Genomic DNA, 23,097 nt, shown 5'->3' with positions numbered 1-23,097 from the left:
AAACAATTGATTAGCTTTATGACATTACAATTATTTTGTTACATAGCTATTAAGTCAGTAGGTGCAATATAACTGGGATTTGTTGAACTCTCTGATATAAATCCCATCTACATACTTAATATTTATACAACCATGAATACCATTAGCCCATTTTTACAGAGGAATGAAAATATATATAACTTCTGATGTAAAGTCATCTACCTATATTTATAAAAGAAAAACAGTGTTATAATTTTTTTTTTTTTTTTAGGATTCCAGAGACTATGTTTTTTCATTTTGCTTTCTGGAAACAAAATATAACTTCTCTCCTAGTATAAAATAAACATGGACCATTGCAACCAACAACTTTATTATTGTATAGCTGTGTACACACAAATGCTTTTCTACTATCTCAATAGTCAATTATCTATACCCATATTCCTAATATCTTGTCAAAACAGTATTTCATATCTCTTGGGCATCTGTCACAGAAAGTTCTTTGAGGGTTTAAAAGTGGAAGCCTTGTGATGCCCCTGGGAGATGATAAGTTCTGGATTCTTAGAGGAAGAACACAAGGTCGAGGAGATAAATAAGGCCTGTCTAGGGAAGGCATTCCATTTTTGTTCTAACAAAATATTATAGACTGGGAGGCTTATAAAACAACAGAAATAACTCAGCCATAAGAAATGATGACATTGGATCATTTACAACAACATGGATGGACCTTGATAACATTCTACTGAGCGAAATAAGTTGTCGGGAGCCAATCAACAACTGCTGGCTGACAAGGTCACAGCAGGAGAAGACCCACAACTGCTGGCTGACAAGGTCACAGCAGAAGAAGATCAAAAACTGCTGATTGACAAAGTCACAGCAGAGAAGACCAATGGCTGCGGGGTGACAAAGTCACAGCAGAGAAGACCAATGGCTGCGGGGTGACAAAGTCACTGCAGTGAAGACCAATGGCTGCGGGGTGACGAAGTCACCACAAAGGATAGGCACAACGATACTCCCCCCTTTGACTTTTTAAATTAATCTGGCCTTATATCCCCCCTTTTCTGGGTGTGTGCTATTATTTGTGGCACAGGGATAATAGTACCGCGCTTTCCCTGTAGATTCGTAGTGATTTCTTTGGAAATGAGACAGAGGGTGTGAGTTCCACAGAAAAGCCTGCAAGCCCCTTGAACTGGGCTCATAGACATAAGAGGCTGGCTATGATATCCCTCATAAAGGGTTAAGTTTGTAGGAGAATTCCTTCTTAATCATGTTAAAAAGAAGAGATTGTGACTTGTGAATGGTTAGGAGGCAGTGGCTGTGCACAGAGCACCCTTCGGCCTTCACTTAACATTTTTCTTCCCTAGCCTTTTCATGTGATAAGTAGAGAAACATTCCTTTCTTCTTTGATCTGCAAATAGTGGTATATTCTGAGAAGAATAGAGTCAGAACTTAACTAGTGTTTAAATATAATAAATAAGTAATATTTGATTAGACAATAGTATCTTAGGTAGGTATAGTAGGATGGCCCATTGTGTGGCCTAGGATGAGAGCGTAGTCAACAAGAAAAGAATGTTTTACTAAGAGAATTGTCTTTTGACTAAAGGCAATTGCTAGACTTTCTCAATGAGATGTTCTCATGAGATTTAAAAATGTAGGGAAATCCATGGAATGTCTTGTGTTGCTGCTGGGCTATCTTGCAAGTGCACTCTGCATATCTTTGGGTGGAAGCTATTCTTGATGTTATGTTAATTTCTTTAGAGGCAAGCCTTTTAGAACTAATACTCTAAAAGCTTTTACTGATGTTGTTATTGCTATTCAAGTTATTTTGTATTTTGAATGATTTGCTACCTGACTTGTGACTCATAGATGTAAATGAACTGTTATCCAGAAACATGAAAACATAGTGAAACAAAAGTAATAATTAACACCATGTGATTGTAACTCGGTGTGCGTGTATAAAAAGGGAGCTATACTAGCATTTGGTAGAGATGCCTGGCAGTAAATGCTAACCGGAGAATAAAGAGAAAGAAAAGAATTCGGCTCTCTCACTCCATTTTCGCCGACACCGTCTCCTCCTGTGGGACCCCTGGATCCCCCCGCCGGGGCTGGACCCCGGCAATAAGTAAATCAGAAAGAATTAAGAAATGTATGATTCCATACAGAGGTGGGACATAAAAATGAGACTCAGAGACATGGACAAGAGTGTGGGGGTTACAGGGTGGGGGGAGGAGAGGGAGGGAATTGGGGGAGGGGAGGGGCAGAAAGAAAACCAATTAGAAGGTGACAGAAGACAATTGGACTTTGGGTGATGGGAATGCAACATAATCAAATGTCAAATTAACCTAGAGATGTTCTCTCTGAACATATGTACCCTGATTTATCAATGTCACCCCATTAAAATTAATTCAAAAAGGAAATAAGTCTAAAAAACCAGAAATATAAATTCTCACAGTTTTGGAAGCTGAAGTCCAATATCAAGGCACTTACATAGTCATGTTCTCATGAGAGTTCCCTTCCTCGTTCCACAGCTAGCCCCTCCTGGCTGTGTCCTCACAAGGTGGAAGGAAGGAGCAAGGGACCTCTTTGGAGCCCCCTTCTTAAGGCATGTAAAGCCAGGAGCCACGGCCAGGACCACTATCACAGCAGCCTTCTGGCCCATGCAGGTTCGCATTGGATTCGGACAGTCGGTAAAGAAACCATGGAGCCAAAAACTGGTGGGCCATAGCCTTTAATCCTACCTTGCACCCAGCGGGCAAGTAAAAATACACACTGGGCTCCAAAACCCAGTCACATTCAGTGCTCACAAAGCTACTGATTTATCCGAGTTTCCTAGAATCAAAGGTTTCTAGCTCACCAGACTTCTTCTCCTCAGTTCCCCATCTTCTTCCTTATCCCAGATACAAACTCTACACAAACTGGCATCTCACTCAGCACTCCGTCATCTTGGCTGCTTCTCCTGGCCTTCTCCACGTGGCCTCCTCCCGCTGCTGGCTCTATTCTCTCTGCTGAAGATAATCTCAGGAACCAAGAGCCCGAGTCCCGTTCTCCCTCCCTTTTATAGTGTAGAAATCCAAACCCTTAATCCAATATACATAATAGGGAAGTCTCTAATACAAAGTCACTTCTCTGAGGCATGATAGGATTGTACCACCTCACACCAAAAAGGGTGGGACAGGCTTAATCCCAAAACCAAGCCTCAGGCTACAACGATTCTCAACACACATTAATATCACCTGGGCAACGGCCTCTTTAACAAAGTGAGCATAATACATTTTATCTGCCCAACAAGGCACTAATTCAATTCATGAGGGTTTTATATTCAAACTTAAGCATCTCCCAAAGTCTCTGCCTGCTCATACCATCACCTTTGGGGTTTAGGATTTCAACATATGGATTTTAGGAGGACACAGGTATTTATTTAGATAATAGCAATGCCTGTCATTGAAGCTAGGAGAGATGTAGTTGTCAAGTGATGGGTATATGTGGGTGATTGCATTTCCAGTAAAACAGAACTTCTGCATCATGGTGAGGAGTCGTTTCCTACACTGTCACTGTATTTGGAGGCTTTGAGGATCTGTAGCTTTAAGCATACATGGGTTTGTGGTGCACATAGAGAGCATTTCTTATTTGGGAAGATAAAGAGCACCAGTTAGATACTAGTAAATCTTGAATCTGCCATACATTTTTTTTTTGGCTGCTTTGACACCTTTTCTTCTTTTCCATAACCTCAAATAAAAATTGTTTTGAGGAGGGTAATTAATAAAGTAAAAACTGAGCATGCTCAAGTGTCAAGGAAAGTTCTGAGATATACTTAGGTTTTTTATACCTTTTAGCATTCTAATTGTAAGGAAAAAAAACTATCATGAGTGTGCAGGCTTGTATCATTTCTCAGTATCTGGTTTGTGGGCTTTCTTGGAAGTATAATATCTGAGATCAGTACGCTCAGAATAAAATAATTGAATTTGGACATAATTTGGAAAGTTCACAGCTCAGAAAAGATTGATGAGGAAATGGTAATATAGGAAGATGACTTGAATCGTAATACTTTTAGAAAGCAAGAGTAGAAGCTGAAGGCTTGTTCCAGACAGTTACTGGTAAGAAGGTGATTGGAGAAAATACATCTGCCTTTCTTCTAGGTGAACAGCCCAAGTCAGCCAGCATGATAGTCCTCCTTCTTCTGGGTAAGAGAGTTTTGCTTCTGGTTTATCTAAATTCACAACACCAATTCCTGATGCATGAAGACATTTCTATCTAACTTAACTGTCAATTAAGCTAATAGGGGGTTATAATGTGAAGTATCAATTACAATTTAATATTTAACATGGTTTATTACTTTTTCAAAAGTGTACACTATTTTTTATTCATGTATAACTACAGAAAGTTTGTAATGTAAGAATTATATAATATTAATCAGTTTGCTTCTGTTTTATTATATAGAATAATCCAGTTACTTTGAGTTATTTATTAGGATTTATGGAACTCCCATGTATACTAGAACCTTTTAGAACTGAAACCTTCCAGTATCTATTTACAAGTTAAAAGATGACAAATTGCAAATTATTATCTAATTTTTAAATTAAATCAAAAAGTGATTAATTTAAACCATTCAGTTTCCCTAATTTTAAGGTGTTAATATTAAAAAAAAATCTAGGAGTTGTTTAATAAAATAGAATAACATCAAAGCAAATGCTTCACACATTCAGTTAGTTTCTGTGAACTAGAGATAAAGTAAGAATATATCCTTCTTATATTGGATAGTATACAGTGAATGTATTGTAAGATATTGGTGAAATAGAATTCTGCTTAAAGTAGAATTCATGAGATATACTGTCTTTGATATGTATGTTATTGCAGAAACTATTATATTTTCTTCAGCATTCAGTAGATTCTATCAATAGAACTGAGAAAAAAATGGATATTTATGATAGTAGCTACATATTTATAAACCACTCATTAAACCAAACCCAGTATAGTGTCTACACTAATACATATTGATGAAGAAGGGCATAATTGTGGGCAGGAGAATAACAAAGGTTATTTCAAATTATGTTGAACACAAAAGGATATTTAAAATAAATCAAGTCAAAGAAAATAAGGCAAGAAGGAAAGCAATTTTTTATATTTTTAGTTTTTCTTTGGTTTAATAAATAGTTATTTAGTGTTCCAAAATTTTGCTTTTTCTTTTATTTATTTCTAATAATAATTTCTTATTTCTGTTTTATATTATAAAGAGAATCTAGGAGAGTTTTACTTTTATAGATCAGGTAGCAATATAACAGAACACACAAAGTGTATCACAACCTCATTATGGCTCCAGCTGAAAAGGCAGTGATGGTCTCTTGTTTTCAACTTTTATTTTTAGATTAACCTTAACAGTAAGTTGCATGAAAAAAGGAAATCATTTCCAATACTTATAGGGTCAAAACTGTGCATTTGATAGTTTTAACTGATATTTACCATAGTTCATTCTTCAAAATACTTATTTAACATTATCTAAATGGGTCTTGTGATGTGGAAATGTCCAAAGAAGTGGGGGACATAGTGAATTATTAAAAGGGTATTTAATAACCTAATGAGCCTTTTATATCTTTAAGAGGGTGAATATAATATGCAATATTCTCCATCTTACTTATTTTAAAGTAGAACTTGTTTCTCACTGATTGTTTCAAGAGAATCCTTAAAAACTTCTGGATTAAATACATAGGCACAGTTAGGAATGGATAAAATTTTGGAAAGCTCAAGATATTTGGAGTCATGTGGGCCAAATCATTGAGATGGTTTTTCTAGTTCATTTAGTATTTCATCAGAGTGGAAGGTGTGAAAAGCTATGTAAAATAAATAATCAAATGAATTGTTTAACCTAAAGATTTAAATATAAAAGAAAATGAAAGAAATTATGGAAAGATAATAGGTAGAATTTTTTAATGGTTATTACATTAAATACTGGTGAAGTTTTTAATGCTATATCCAATCATCTGTAAATTGCTTAAGGGAGCTAATTACGAGATATAATGATCAATGGCAAATAATATTCCAGATTTTTTTTTTTTTTTTGTATTTTTCTGAAGCTGGAAACGGGGAGAGACAGTCAGACAGACTCCCGCATGCGCCTGACCGGGATCCACCCGGCACGCCCACCAGGGGGCGATGCTCTGCCCACCAGGGGGCAATGCTCTGCCCCTCTGGGGCGTCGCTCTGTTGCGACCAGAGCCACTCCAGCGCCTGGGGCAGAGGCCAAGGAGCTATCCCCAGCGCCCGGGCCATCTTTGCTCCAATGGAGCCTCGCTGCAGGAGGGGAAGAGAGAGACAGAGAGGAAGGAGAGGGGGAGGGGTGGAGAAGCAGATGGGTGCTTCTCCTATGTGCCCTGGCCGGGAATCGAACCTGGGACTTCTGCACGCCAGGCTGACGCTCTACCACTGAGCCAACCGGCCAGGGCTTATTCCAGATTTTTTTATACCTTAAATTTCTGACATAAAATCCCAGTTCAGGGTGTTTTGCAAACTAGATTTAAACCATTAGCCTTGGGCAAGAATCTAAGTAGTTCAGTTTATCTTTCTTTAAGCTTGCTAACCTAGAACAGAAGGTTAGCTAGATGAGGTTATCCATGAACATATAAAAACCCAGAAAGCTAATATGTCAATTTCTGCTCCAATCCCTCAATAACAAAATGTGACTGAGCCACACCCGTGGCCCTAACCCTCAAATGTGGCAACCCAAGAAGTAGTACATATGATCTAATCATTTGTTTTATAATCTCCTAATGAGAAGAGGTTTGGAAAGAGGTAAGATAAAGAAAAGATTCAATTGAAAATTATAACTCTATATTGTCACAGATAATTGATAATTAAGATCACCTATTTAAAACTTTAAGTAATTTTTTTTGGGGGGTGGAGAGAGAAACATCAACTTGTTGTTTTACTTAGTCATTTACCCACTGATTGTTTTTCATGTGAGGCCTGGTCAGGGCTTGAACCTGTGCCTTTGGGGTTGAGCCAAGGACCCCGGGATCTGTCAACCTCAGAGCTCCAGGACAACATTCTATCTACTGTGCCACTGGCTAGGGCTAAAGGTCTCAATTATAGTTAAAATAATACTTCTATAAATTTATAATTTTTATATTTTTCTATGAATTGATTAAGCAAGTGTCAGTTCGCATGCTTATAGAATCAATTTGAGTTATATGTACAATATACTAAATTAACATCCCTACTTTCTTGATATTTTTGGAAAACTTGGTGGAACTATTTCTCTTCTACCCAAAATAATTTGTGAATATTTATTTTAATTGAATATTACCAGCTATTTATGCATACTCATCTGTAAGCAACTATTCAAGTTGGTGTAATTTAACATTCATTTATTAAATATCTATAACTGCTTCATTGTGCTTGATGAGGAGGATACAGTTATGAATTACCCTTAGTGCCTATCCAGTAAAACCCTAAAACCCAGTCATGGAGTCAAACACAAAAATGCACACTTTCATTACAGAGCAATAAATGCTATCATTAAGAAAAATCTCAAAATTGTAGTGAAACAAATTAAGTGTATTAAATTCAATTTGGATGGTGAAAAAGGGGTGACCAAATTAAGAGAAAGTTTTCATACAGGGGGTAATTATTCTATTGAATCTTCAAGGACAAAACACAATATCCTAGAGGAAAAAGAAAAGGAGTGCCTACTAGGGACTATATAGCAAATGCTCAGAGGCACAAGACAGCATGGGGATTTGGGAAACTATACATGCTTGAGGATCTCCAGGTTGCACATGATGAAGAAGAAGAGGGTCGTGCTATGAGAGGCCATCCAAAGGACGAAGCAGGAAAATGACAGGACTGGAATATTGCATTAGGCAGGGTAGGGTATATAAAGAACCTGTCTAAATAGATAAAACTGGAGACAAACTGATTAGTGAGTCAGTCAAATATTCCAGTGAGAGTCCAATATTCTAAATGAAATATGCAAGAATGGGTTATGGAAGAGTGATGTTCAGGATAGAAAAAAGAGTCTATCACAAATCTCCAGTTTCTAGTTTGGGTGCCTATGTGAATGGTGGCATTGCTGATGAAGTAGAGTGGTCCATCAGGGAGGGTAACTGAGAACAATATGAAAGATCTATTTTGGAAGTGTGTTTGGAACATTTAGGTAAGGGGTAACAGCATCTCTAACTGGAATACTAGAAAATAATGGGAGAGAATTATACACCTGAGAATTGTCAGTCTACAGATATTAGTTAAAAGCACCCAGAAAGAATGTGTTAAAATCAAAATGGGAAAAGTGTGAGTACAGAACCCAAGCTGAAAATATACATGAACAGAATTGTAAGAGGATGCTGGGAAGGATCCTGAGTGATCAGAAAATATCAGATGGGTAAGTATCACGAGAATAGAAGAGAGTATTTATTACCAAAGGAAAGAAGAGTTTCCGAAACAAAATACCAATAAAATACCCAATGATGAAGTCTTAAAACTATTAAATTTTATGTTTCAAAAAAAATTAGAACATTTTAAATAGCAGTTTTGATGGGGTAGCAGTCATAAAAATAAATAAGTTGAGAAATAAGTAGGCTATAAGAAAGAGAGAAAGCAAATTTAAATTATTCATTTTAGAATCTTATGTAGGAGAAAAAATAGATCTAAAACTAGATGGGAGGTTAGAATGCATTCAGTCTTGTAATGAAATCATCACATTTTGTTTTCCATAATCATTCTCTTTATCATTAATAACTTAGTTTTGAGGTAAGTAACTGCCATACTGTAATATCGCAAACTTGTTTTTGTTGTTCTATTATTGTTGTTATTCAAGCTATGGGGCTATGCTCAGAAAATGAATCCCCTTCTCAAACCAATGACTGCACTTATTTCAGAGAACAATGCCTAAGGGATGCAAATGGATGCAAACATGAATGGAGAATAATGGAAGATGCCTGCATTGTTTCAGGTAAAAAAAAAAAAAAGATTTAAAATGCATTCAAATGATTTCCTTTTACTGAGATAAGAATAGGATTCGATACTGTCCTTCACTGTTTGGGGAACTAAGTTTTGCTCTAGTTCTTGAATGTGATATTCGAGTGATTCACCTGCAGTTGCTGATTATTGAATTATAGTTACAAAATAATACTCTTAAATTCCTTAATCACCTTAATGCATTGACATTATGGGAAACTTAACGCAAGGTTTCAGCCTATCTTTTTTACTTATTTCATTATATATAATGTAACAATTATATGCATGCTTCTCATAAGCATGGCAATTTTTTAAGTAAACTGTTATTTTGTTTATATATTAATATGTCAGTGATAAAATAGTGCAAATAATATTTGTGATGATCAAGGCATTATTATCTATTTGTATGTGTATAATATGCATTCTGTATTCTCACAACATATATAGTATTTTGCATTCCAACTGTATCAAGGAGAATTTAAAGTATATTATTATTTTTAAACTGTCCTACATTCCAAACATTTGAGGGTAGGCCCAAAGAGTAGAGAATGTGAGTACCAGAAAGTCACTTTACTTATTTGAAAGAAAAAGTAATGTGTTCTAAATATATCAAGTAGCTGAATAAATATTGAATGAAGCATTGTAGGAAGACTCCATTGACCAGAAGTAGACAAATTGATTAGGCAGTGAGACATCACCCTAATAGTATTATGATAAAACTTTTCAAAAAATCATATTCTAACATAATGATAATTTTATCATTCTGTATAATAAATATTAGAATACAATAAAACCTGATCAACTTTCTGGACTATCATCAGAAGTAATACAAAAGGAAATTAAAAAATATATTCTCCATGACTCACTTTATTTCACCAGCCATTTCACAAAGAGCAAATTCTGTACAATTCATAACATTTGCCTAACAGCATATGCTTTCTCTACCTCCCAAAAGATGTCAGGTGGAGTGTGTTGAGTTCCGACAATGCCAACATTTAAAATCCCTACCAGCAGAGGTGGAGCAATTACATAGGATGCAGAGGAAGGGAGAGAGATTTTCTTCTTTTCCCAGCCCTTGTAGGGCGAACAGAGACTGGTCATACTCCAAGGAAGCTTATGGTTTATTAATCCAAACATTCTGATTAATGATAAGGAAAAGACTTTGAAAGGCATAAATTGTTCAAAGTGACACAGTGTTTTTAAGTGAGAATAGAGGATAACAACAAAATACAATCTGGTATTTCATGAAGAGGCTCCTTGTAACATTTTATATAGCAAAATTAAAATATCACATTCAATGTGTCATGAATTCGGGCATGTTTATTTCAGTATACAAATAACAAGTCATAAGTAGCAAATTGCAATATTTGCATAATTATCCCATGCATAACATTAAAATTAAAATATTCACGAATACACAAAATCTCAAGTACTCTAATTTAGAAAAATACAAAAAGAAAAAGAAAATTTGCTGGGTAGATGAATGAGAATAGCTTTTTAAATCAAAGCAGAAGCCCTGGCCGGTTGGCTCAGCGGTAGAGCGTCGGCCTAGCGTGCGGAGGACCCGGGTTCGATTCCCGGCCAGGGCACACAGGAGAAGCGCCCATTTGCTTCTCCACCCCTCCGCCGCACTTTCCTCTCTGTCTCTCTCTTCCCCTCCCGCAGCCAAGGCTCCATTGGAGCAAAGATGGCCCGGGCGCTGGGGATGGCTCTGTGGCCTCTGCCCCAGGCGCTAGAGTGGCTCTGGTCGCAATATGGCGACGCCCAGGATGGGCAGAGCATCGCCCCCTGGTGGGCAGAGCGTCGCCCCTGGTGGGCGTGCCGGGTGGATCCCGGTCGGGCGCATGCGGGAGTCTGTCTGACTGTCTCTCCCCGTTTCCAGCTTCAGAAAAATGAAAAAAAAAAAAAAATAAAATAAAAAAAAATAAATCAAAGCAGAAAATGAATTATTGGCAATTATGTAAGACTCATTATTTAATAATATTTATTGAGTGCTTTTTGTCAGAACTACTTCATTTCTCATGATAACTTTGGAGCTTCCTGTACATCTCTTATTATAATCTCAGAATAATATGTAAAATAAAATAGCAAATTAAGACAAATAATTATTGAAAGAGCTAATCTGACAGAAGAGCTAAGATTACAGATCATTCTGGTCACATTTTACTAGGGAGGCCTTGATTATTAATGAAGAGAAATAATTGGCATTCTAAGAGGGGACAAAGCTATTTTAAAATATGAAAAATTTTAATTTATTTCAGAAACTAAATATTGGGGGGAAAATAAAAGTAAAAAATATATTTTTGATTAAAAATTACTTATATGAACATCCTGCAGAAGCCCCAGAAAATCTTACTATAATAATGAGTTATACACAAAAACATTGATACATAAAGACACATGCAGACCCATATTAATTGCAACATTGTTCACGGTGGCCAAGACATGGAAACAACCAAAAAGCCCTTCAATAGAGGATTACATAAAAAAGATGTGGTACATATATACTGTGGAATACTGCTCAGCCATAAGAAATGATGACTTAAGATCATTTACAACAATGTGGATGGACCTTGATAACATTATACTGAGTGAAATAAGAAAATCAGAAAAAACTAAGAACTTTATGATTCCATACATAGGTGGGATACAAAATTGAGACTAATGGACATAGATAGATAAGAGTGCAGTAGTTACCAGGGGAAGGGGAAGGGAGCAAAGGGAGGGGAGAGGGGAGGGGAGGGACATAAAAAACAAATAAAAGGTGACAGAGGACAATTTGACTTTGTGATGGGTATACAAGGTAATCAAATGTCAAAATGATCTGCAGATGTTTTCTCTGAATCTATGTACTCTAGTTGATCAATGTCACCCCGTTAAAATTAATTGTCTAAATCAAATTTAAAAAAGAATGAGTAAAAAATAAAATATTGTGCCTGAACCTATAAATGACTAAATAAATAAATAAATAAATAAATAATGAGTTAATGAGTTATACAGATTTATATGTTAAAAGAACTTTGGTTACATTTTTTCAAATTAATATCTAGAGTGCTATGTGTTTGGCTGTGATATCCAGGTAACCCCTGCAAGATGAAGGATTCATCAAGCTGTAACTTGGGCATCCAATCTTTAGTGGAAAGCAATTTCCAATTTAATGATTGTCTCTGCACAGATGACCTCAATTTCCCTGCTAACAAATTGCTTGGGAAAAAAATGTATCATCAGTGAATCAGGTAATACAGTATTATATAGAATATTTAAAGTCATGTAAAAGAAAAGTATGATTTTAAAATTAATCACAACTATGTAATTTTACATTTTTCATAATTTGGTTAATTTTTCATGCAGTTTAAGTTTCTGTGAGTTATAGATCTTAGTATGTGCATAATGTATTTCTGTAATTGCTAACCACAATTTCAGGCTTCATTCATCTATAATTCATTAGAATTTATAGATTCACTCATTCATTTGTGAGCTTATCGTGGCTTTGCACAAGACCTAGATGATAGAAGACAGATAAGGTATTATTTCTGTTAAAGAACTCAGGGTCTCCCAAGGAAGATTAAAATACAACCACTTACATAGAATTAAACTTACTTTTGAATAGGAGCAGTTAATCATTTAATATGCATTTATTTCCTGCCCCCTCAAAGTGCCAAGCTAACACTAGTAGTCAAACTAGTCAATTATGGTTCCAGCCTTCAGTGAAGACTACGAGGATGGATTCAACCAGGACGTGGTTTCCAGTTGGTAGTCAAAAGAATTTAGGAACATTGAGTATAATCAAAACTATGAGTTAACTAAAAATTTTAATTTCTGACTCCAGCTCTGTCCTTTCTGCCTGCATTTCTCCTAGGAAAGTAAAATTTAAAAACTTAATATTATGACTATGTCCAGAAGTGATTATGAAGAAAGAAGGAAATGCTAAAAGGTTTTAGCATAATGTTAAATTCATTCATTCCTTCATTGAATAAATACTTATGAGATACGTACAATATATGAGGTCCTTTGCAGCGGGATTAAAAAGCAAAACAAAAACAAAAACTCTCTGTCCTTCATCTAAGGAGTTTATGGTTTTTAGGGAACTTAAAAAATTAAAGAAATAAATAAGGGTTCTTAGTAATGATTATTTATTTAATAGGTTCTTTTTTTTTTTTTTTTTTTTTTTTTTCTGAAGCTGGAAACGGGGAGAGACAGTCCGACAGACTCCCGCATGCGCCCGACCGGGATCCACCCGGCACGCCCACCAGGGGGCGATGCTCTGCCCCTCCAGGGCGTCTCTCTGTTGCGACCAGAGCCACTCTAGCGCCTGGGGCAGAGGCCAAGGAGCCATCCCCAGCGCCCGGGCCATCTTTGCTCCAATGGAGCCTTGGCTGCGGGAGGGGAAGAGAGAGACAGAGAGGAAGGAGAGGGGGAGGGGTGGAGAAGCAGATGGGCGCTTCTCCTGTGTGCCCTGGCCAGGAATTGAACCCGGGACTTCTGCACGCCAGGCCGATGCTCTACCACTGAGCCAACCAGCCAGGGCCTTTTTTTTTTTTTTGAGTGCCTACCATGCCCTAGGCCATATTCTAAGACAGGATAAAGCAGGAAACAAAGCAAAAACCACCACTCTCTAGGAGCTTTCATTCTAAATTGAGAAGTGTGTTCACTCAGTTTCCCTGAAAACAGGTTCTGAGGTAGAGGTTTGTACACAGATAATGTGCTGGGCTTAGCTATCAGGAAGAAAAGCAAGAAAGAAGGAAAGAAAACAGGATACGGTGGAGGGAGAAGTTGAAATGCAATACAACCACCACAGCAAATTTAGTCAATCCCACACGTAGCTTGGACCTGGTGTGGCTTTTCAGAGATATCACACCCACTGAGACAAGAGAGGTGATCCTTGTGCACCTCAAACGGACTATTCTTCACATATAAGCTATCCCCTGGGAAAATCTGTAACTTGGGGTGTGCCAATTTTTTTTTTGGATGCGGGCAATGCCAGGAAAGGACCAGCATGACCCAGCACCCAAAATACTGTGAGAGGCTGGGGAAATTTGTACCTGGATCATCAAAGCGAGGGTCTTAGTAGTGAGCCACATCATCCAGTATGGAGACAGAGAAAACTAACAATAAATTAGCTACATGTGGAATCTACTTCTCCCTCCACCTAGCAGGATAAACAATTTTTAAGATATATATTTTAAACACTATACATGCTAAGGACAAAACTAATATGGTAAGGGGCAAAGAAAAAACAATTCTGAGTGGGTGGTTTATAGTTTTAATAGGATAACCAGGAAGTAGCTCTGAAAAATATTGATGTTTGATTAAGACTGAAAGTGACCAGGAATGAGTCCTGTTGGACATCTTGGGAAGAGAATTTAAGGCCAAAAAAATGGCTAAACATTCTGAGTTGGAAATATGTCTAGAGGTTTGAGGAAAAGCAAAGAAGAGATAAACTAGAGTTGAGAGAGCAAGGAAGAGAGGCGTAGGAGATGGCATCTAATATAAAACAGGGGACAAGAGCATGAAGGGCATTGCAGGTCATTTCACAACTATTGACTGTACTCTTATTGATATAGGAAACCACTGAAGGATTAGGGTCAGGGGAGTGTTATGGTCTGATTTATATCTTTAGCAGGATAATTCACATTTTTTTGTGTGTTGAAAGTTGCTTGAAGAGAAGGAAAGGCCAGGGTTGGAAAAACAAGGTGGGAGCTTTTATAAAGATAATGGGTGATGGACCCATATGGGAAGCTGTCAGATTCTGGATAAATTTTATATTAGTGGGTCTTATGGGAATGCAAGGGGAAAAAAAGAAATCAAAGTTGATGCCAAGGTGTTTGTACTTAGTAATTAGAAGACTGCAGTCGCCATTATTTTTATCAACGAAAGTAGCAACAATAATAGAAAAAAGAGGCTTTAGTGAGGGACAGAAGAGAGGTGAGAAGTGAGTTTTGGGTGTATTTGTGAAATGTTTATTAGATATCCAAGCAAAGATACTGAGTAGGAGGTTTTATATATGGAATTGATGTCTAAATTCCATTCATGACATACAGCAGTGAGATCTATGTAGTACCCATAAGTTGGGGTAGAGACATACTTACAGTTGATAAATCAGACCATAAAACTAGATAAAGTCAATAGAAAGATGCATGGCATCTTGAATCAGAATGGTGGCAGAATGTTGGATTCTGGATATATTTTGATATAAATGGATCAATAAGTATATATAATCTTATAACTCAGATTCAAGTCTGGTTGTTGCAGGATTCTATTTATTGCCATGACATATTTCCCTTTAGCTCCTTTTTAGCAATTAAGCTACTCTTTAAGATGTCCTCTGGGGAAAATGTGTGTGTGTATGCACATATATATATATTAATATATATTGATATATATTATATATTAATATTGTTAAGCCAAATTCGGAGGGACCCAAAACATGAAAGACAGGAACAATGTCTGTCGTTTACACATCAAAGCTTTATTGTCTAGCTTGGCCAAGTGGTGGCAGCTCCAACAGAAATCTGAGGGAGCGCGCGCTGGCCCTTTGTTCTACTTAGATTTTATAGTTTTGAAAGTGGGAAGTACAGAAGCAAAAATTGTATTTAGGAGCCCTTTACCACTATTGGTTATAGTCATATGTCCTTTAACATGATAGGACCATGTTCAATTTGCAAGCCATACATCATTTTGGAGAAAACAAAATTTACAAATCAACACAATGGTAGAAAGGTGTCTCTTTACATATTAAAAGGCCTTCCTATATTTTCTAGTGTTCATCCGCCATCTCTCTGTCCAGAGTCAGACGTATTAACCACCTGCATTTACATAAGAGAGGTAGTTTCCGTGGGGACAAATGCCAGCAAATGGCTCATAGTTATAAGAAAAGGTTTATTTTGGCTTTTCTCTTCCTGCACCTGGCTAGCCATTCACTCCTTTCCCCACAGGTGTGGTGGAATGTCAGGGAATCCATGTTTTCCTTCCCTTTTCATTTACAATACAATGGCAAGAGCCATCCTGGTTATGCCAATCACACAGTACAGAGACTATTCTCACAATTTCTCTGCACACCTTAACCCAAATTAATAAAATGTTCTCCAAGCCTCCTAAAATATTAATATTAATTCTGTAGCCTTTTGGTACTTTACAACACCTGTGGGTGAAATGGCTCAGTGGCTCCTCAAATATCTATTCTTAATATATAATAAGATATATATCATATTAAATTATAATTTAATGCACAGAGAATTTATATAATACATCACTCATAACATATACACCCAAGATTGTTTCCCCCGTGTTAAGATAAGATAACTGTTCTGTCGTGTTTGTAATACTTACATATACAGTGAGTGTGTTACCCTGCTCAGGCTGCCGTAACAAAATATTACTGGTTTGTGGCTTTAACAACAGACATTTATCTTCTCAAAGTGCTACAGGCTGAAAGCTCCTGATGAAGGTCCATCAGTGTCAGTATCTGGTGAAACTCTCTGCTGACTTGTAAACTTCTGGTCTTGTTATGTCCTCACATGCCATTCCGTGTTTTGTGTGGATAGACAGGGGCAAGTGATTAAGGTCTCTATTGTTCCTTCTTACTAGGACATTAATCCTTCTGATCAGGTTCCCAGGCTGTGACCTAATTTAACCTTAATGACTCCTTAGAGATATCATCTCCAATATAGCCACACTGAGTTTTAGGACTTCAATACATAAAATTTGGAGTACCACAGACATTCAGTCCATAACAGTTAGTCAATTTAATACTTATTTATATTTCAATGATAGTTTCCTGAATAGGTTTTAGTCAGTGGCACAGCCATACTAATCAGGTCTAGCCTAGACTCTTGTGTCTGTTACAAAAGCTATATGACCCTCTGAGATTTGCTTACTGGGATTTAATCAACATGGCATATTAGCAGAGAAGGAATATTCCCAGCTTCCTCAGAGAGGAAGACTCCAGAAGCGAGTGAGTCTCAGCTCAGTGATCCTTGAGCTGACACTTAATTAGTAGAGAGAGAGAGATCTGTATAGTGAGGACAGAATAGAGCAAGGAGTCTGGAAAGGATGTGACACGCTGGGGGGGGGGATTTTCCTGTGACTGTATACCATATATGTGCTCTAAATGAGCAAGCAGGGAGTGTGGACAGACAGCTCAAGTAGGGACAAATTACATCATGAAGGGACATTTATGCCATAACACCAGTCAATATATGAATCAATAACCAAAGAGATCAATGAGTACTTGATCTTAGAATAAAAATCTGATCATACATGTAAAGCCAGAAGCCACAGCTACCATCATAGCAGCTGGTTGGCCCATGCAGGTTCGCATTGGATTCGGACAGTCGGTAAAGAAACAACAGAGTGAAAAACTGGTGGGCCATAGTATTTAATTCTAGCTTGCACCCGGCGGGCAAGTAAAACACACACTGGGCTCCAAAACCCACTCACATTCAGTGCTCACAAAGCTACTGACTTATCCAAGTTTCCTAGAATCAAAGGTTTCTAGCTCACCAGACTTATTCACCTCTGTTCCCCATCTCCTTCCTTCTCCAGCGTCAAACTGCACAGACTGGCCTTTCACTCAATACTCCGCCATCTTGGCTGCTTCTCCTGGCCACATGGCCTCTTTCTGCTCTCCTCTCTGCTCTCTCCTTTAATGATAATCTCAGGAACCAAGAGCAAGCTCTTGTTCTGCCCCCATTTTATAGTGTAGATTCAAAACCTTTAATCCAATATACAAAATAGGGAAGTCTCTAATACAGTCACTTCTCTGAGGCATGATGGGATTGTACCACCCCACATCAAAAAGGGTAGGAAAGGCTTAATCCCAAAACCAAGCCCCAGGCTACAACAATCCTGCCTGCCCACAGCCTGCCCCCAACACACATTAATATCACCTGGGCAACGGCCTCCACGTGGGAAGCGGTGCCATCTTTAACAAAGTGAGCATAATACATTTTATCTGCCCAACAATACACTTCCCCAATCAGGTTTTTTTTTAATGTTTTGATGTATGTATATTTTTTGTTTATATGTCTGTATTTCCTGCCTGGCTGTGGAGCCTCCATGACAGGGACTGCAGATTTGCATCTTTGATATACCGCCTGATACATAGTAGGAACTCAACGAATGCTTCCTAAATAAAAAATTTTTAGAATTACATGGCCGCTGAGTTTATTTCCATCAGTAAAATTCTCCATTTCATAATGTTAACTCCTATGAACTCTGGGAAGCTAAAATAATCAGAGGTGGAAATAGTCTTCAAATTGCATTTCAGTCTAATTAAGACCCTACCAGGAAGAGGGTCTTTTTGGATCTGACAATATTCCTTCTGTTTTTTCTCCCGATTTTCTCTGATTCTTTGTTTACTTCAGTGCACATGGCCTAGTCGTTAGCATTTGTTTAAACCTTCAAGTAACTAAATCCTCACAGCAGGGCTGTTTAACTCACTTGAATGATATACCTGGGGTTTATTTTTCTTCATCTGTGCCTCACTAATTTTGAATAGCAAGAGTTAAAGAAATGTTATGAGCTTGTATGTGTTTTTGTTTAATTACTCATTTTACATGTAGGCCACATTCTCCTACTAAATGTAGAATTCTTTTTTTCTCTAATGAAAGGTTTCATTTTCCTTCTAGATAACATGGAAGGAGATAATAAATTCACATGGAACCTAACCACTCTTCCCTATCATGGTAATGTTTAAAATTTGTAAATGATAAACAATATAATTTACAAATGTAGTTACTAGGCTTTTTAAAGACATTTCAATACAAAATAAATTGTGCTGCCCTTTAATAGTTTGAATTGTTACCAAATGCAACAAAATCATTGCATTTCTTCTACTAATGTAGCAAAGCAGCTGATTTGCCCATTCATCATCGATTTACAGTTATGCTGAGGGATACTTTACAATTAAAACCAAAGACTAGATCTTGGTTAAATTTTGAATACTTGCATGAATAGTTTCAGGCCAACTGTTTCTGTGTATAGGGTTGTGTGTGTTGTTGGTGGTGCTGGGGATTCGTGTGTGCCTGTGTTTTCTAGAAGGCGAACATCGCTATATGTTGGGATAACTATATGGAACTTTTAGTCAAGGCATTGCCCCAAAATCAAAAGTGTAAGAGAATAAGAATCATTTTGATTTGAGCCAATGAACTCATCATAAGCTATCTAGCTCGAATAAAATTTCTGAAGATTTATTGTTTACATTTGAGAAACTTGGACTGAAGGATTTTTCCTTCAGCTCGTTTTGGCCCCACACACTTCCCATCTTTTCTGGATCACAATATGCATCCAGTAGAGATGAAAGATGATTCAACTAGTCCACTATTCAAGTCTCAGTAAATTTATATTAACTCTAAAGAAGAAAAGTAATGTTGTCTCCAGTAGAGTGTTGGTACAAAGTCCGATTTTGCTCGTAGACGTCTCCTAGTGTTTTGCAGATTCTGTAAAGACAGCTCTGTGTTTACGTTTTCACGACCTGGGCATATCATTGCTTTCAGGAATGAAAGGGATCCGGTCCTGTTTGGAAGTGGCAGAGATGTGTGTAGGGGATGTGGTCTGTAATGCACAGTTGGCCCCTTACCTTAAAGCTTGCTCAGCAAATGGAAATCTGTGTGATGTGAAACACTGCCAAGCAGCCATACGGTTCTTCTATCAAAATATGCCTTTTAATATTGCCCAGATGTTGGCTTTTTGTGACTGTGCTCCATCTGATATACCTTGTCAGCAGTCCAGAGAAGCTCTTCACAGCAAGCCATGTGCAGTGAACAGAGTTCCACCCCCTACTTGCCTCGATGTAATTCACAGCTGCCGAAATGATGAATTATGCAGGTGAGTAAAAACACGCATACCTTGCTTTCTTATTTCTGCACCTTATTTGTTACAGTCCAGTCCTAACACTTGATCTCGTTACATTAGCTAGAGTTCCCACCATTATCCAACGTGATGTAAACAAAGCCAGACAATTCATATTTTTGGATCTGTGATACATGTGTAGTATCCTTTTTGAAATTCAAATGCAGAACTTGTTTGGCATAAAAAAAAATTAAATAGGTCAGGATATGGTTGCCATGAAATAGCATTATTGAAATTATATACTCAAATTAGACTAATGAATAATGAATTCATTTAATAAACCTACCTGTTATGTGGATTTTTTAAATTTGCTTTTGTTATGATCATTTAGGGCTGTTAAATGTCATAGAATTTTGTCAAGGTGTTTCTTCAAACTTCATAAGTTCTTTCTGTCTTAGACTGAAGATCAGGAAGGAGAAGTAGCTTGACCACAGTCTGGGTGTCACCAGCACACATCTATGCCATGATGTCAGAAATACCTATTCTCTTCTTCCCAAATGTATACCCTTGAATCTAAGGGGGATAATGTTAGCCATGCATTTGTTTATTCAAAAAACTTTATCAAACATATAGACATCAGTGTGCAAGAGACAAAAATGCCTGCCTTGTGGAGCTTCTAGTGGGGGAGACGAATAATAAAGAAGAAAAATGTATATTGTGTTTTATTATATTGTAAGGTAATGAGTGCTCTATAGGTGAACAACAACAGCAAAACAGAATAAATGAGAGAGAGTGTGAATGGGCAGAAAGAAGGGCGAGGTAAATGGGGTGGTCTCGTAGAGAACATTTACCAGAGTTAAGGAAGTGTGGAAAGCAATGAGCTCTTCTCAGTAAATACCCAAAAGAGGAGACACCTAACAGACTTGCTGGTGCTGAGGAACCGATGTGTGTGGCCTGTCACAAAAGCAGTGAGGACAGATGACGCAAGGGGAGAGCAATGGGAGAAGTGGTTAGAACTTTAACCGCAGGGGGTGGCGCCTAGATCACATAGGGTCCGGAGGGACACTAACAACTTTGGTTTTTACTCCAAGTCAAATGAAAAGGTACTGGAAGAGTTTGAGCAGAGGTATAAATGATTTGGCTCATTTGTTAAAACTTCACCTCTAGCTGCTAGTTGAGACTAGACTGCATTTTTGCAAATAACTACTCCGGGGAAACATAACTCTAATCCCACACCGTGGCTATTTCTTTTCCTCACTATGGTCATTAACACATTTCCTTGTATATTCAAGGTGAATTTATCTTTTGTGTGGTTAAAAAAAAAATCCCCAGTCAAATAGGCCTCTTTGGATAAGAGTAAAAAGATGAAGGAAAAAAATGGAATACAAAACAAATTTGATGAGTCAAACTTATTCACAACATTGATGTTACATATTGAAGGAGCTTAATGTAACAACCACCATTAAATTGCATAATTTTTTAATTCTTTTTTTTTTTTTTTTGCAAATTTTTATATTAATTTGTTTGCCTGATACCTTCTATTAGGGACAGTTCTATTTAATTTTAGTAAATGAATAAAACTCCATATACACTAAATTCATTTAAGGGTCAAAATAACATTTAGTGTGGAGGAGTGAGAACTGTCACATTTGTTCCCTTGCTTCAACTGCTGGCAAGTGAACTAAAAGATTTAATCATAACTTTCTGAGGAAGCTGGTTCTTGGTAAACTGTCTTCTTTTGGCCTTGTCAAAAGATAACTGTCAACTCTGAACTCCTTTACTCTTATTCTTACTTGAAAAAGTAGCTCCAGGTCTTGTAAACTTTTGTCAAAAAAGAAAACTGCTTCTCCATAAGACACATTTAATAAGATAAAGAGCAAGAGTTGAGCAGAATGCTGAAAGATTGACTTATTTTTTGCATCAACTTACATAGAATGCCAAAGTTCTTAAGAAAGTTTTGGCCATGGCTATCGGCTCAGTGGATAGAGCATCAGCCTGGCATATGGACATTACAGGTTCGATTCCTGGTCAGGGCACAAAGAAGAAGCACCATCTGCTTCTCCCCCTTTCCTTTTCTCTTCATCCTCCCCTTCTTTCCCTCTTACCCTCCTGCAGCTTCTGGTTCAATTCATTCAAGCATGGTCCCAGGCACTGAGGATAGTTCTGTTGGAGCTCATCTGCCTCAGGTGTAAAAATAGCTTAGTACTGGAATATTGGCCCCAGATGGATCCCTGTTGGGGTGCTTGTGGGAGTCTGCCTCACTATCTCCCTTCCTCTCACTTAAGGAAAAATAAAATAAAGTTTTATTTGAAGATTCACTTATGTAAATGTTTATCATTTATTTTAAGGTTTATTATCTCTTTTGAGTCAAAAATATTGATAAAAATATTTTATATTGTAATTTAGATTTTTCTTTCTATTTTCCAAGTTATTATTTTAATACATTTTAACATTTAAATGAACTTAATTTAGATTGTAAACAAACCATTGCATCACACAATATATCCAACCCAATTTAAATACAGGGGGTCCTCAGGTTATGACAGTCTCGACATACGATGTTTCAAGTTTATGACGCTCCCATAAAAACTTAAAAGAATTGAGACATGAGTGTTTTGACTTTCGCTGTTAGCATCATACTTATGGACTATGTGGGCAAACTAGTTTGGTTGTGCATGGTGGGAGAATATGATGTAACACAGCACGTGAATGAGGGAGTTGGTTTCCCCCAGTATGCTTACCTACATCATTTTGGACTGTTAAAAGAGCAAACATTCCATTTGTGTTGCTTTGGTGATTTTTTGGCCCTTATCATGGCTCCTAAATAAAAGTCAGGGTCTTCAGATGGTAGTGCTTTGAAAAAGAGGAAAGCCACCCTGATGGAAGTGAAATCAGACATTGTAAAGGGATCAGAAAAAGGAGAATCAGCAGTGAACATCGGCCATGTGCCAGGCCTGAGCCACTCTACTGTAGCAACAATTATCAAGGAAAAAGACCATATCCTAGAGCATAAAATGGATCAGCCCCTACAAAATCAACTGTGATTACTGAACAGCAAAGTGGCATGATGACTGAGAAGAAAATATTGCTAGTTTTGTGGCTGGAATACCAGTAGCAGCAATATATACCAGTCAGTCTAATGTTGATTCAGGAGAAGTCTAGACGATTGTTTGAGGCAATAAAAAGTGAAAAGAGGAAAGGGAGTGAAGTGTTTGTGGCTAGTAGGGGTTGGTTCATGCATTTCAAAGCTCATGCCAACTTGCATAACCATAAGGTGCAGGGTGGAGTTGCCAAGAGTGGGCTATTGTGCTGAACAAGTGTTTAATGTTGACAAGACAGGCTTCTTTTGGAAGCATATGCCTAACAGGACCTACATCACCAAGG

General features: G+C 37.4%; 1 protein-coding gene across 1 annotated transcript in view; it reads left to right on the top strand.

Annotated features, from left to right (window-relative positions):
• The first annotated feature begins 7,944 nt into the window (after positions 1-7,944).
• Positions 7,945-23,097, top strand: part of GFRAL (GDNF family receptor alpha like) — a 63,460-nt gene continuing 48,307 nt past the window's right edge. Inside the window, 6 exon segments of the mRNA XM_066360295.1 lie at positions 7,945-8,068; positions 8,783-8,917; positions 11,996-12,149; positions 16,370-16,383; positions 18,564-18,608; positions 19,419-19,749. Coding sequence (XP_066216392.1) covers positions 7,945-8,068; positions 8,783-8,917; positions 11,996-12,149; positions 16,370-16,383; positions 18,564-18,608; positions 19,419-19,749 — 803 coding nt within the window.

The sequence above is a fragment of the Saccopteryx leptura genome, chromosome 1 (assembly GCF_036850995.1).
Source record: "Saccopteryx leptura isolate mSacLep1 chromosome 1, mSacLep1_pri_phased_curated, whole genome shotgun sequence".
NCBI lineage: Eukaryota > Metazoa > Chordata > Mammalia > Chiroptera > Emballonuridae > Saccopteryx > Saccopteryx leptura.
Note: the sequence above shows the minus strand (reverse complement) of the source record. Positions and strands in the feature narration are given on the sequence as shown.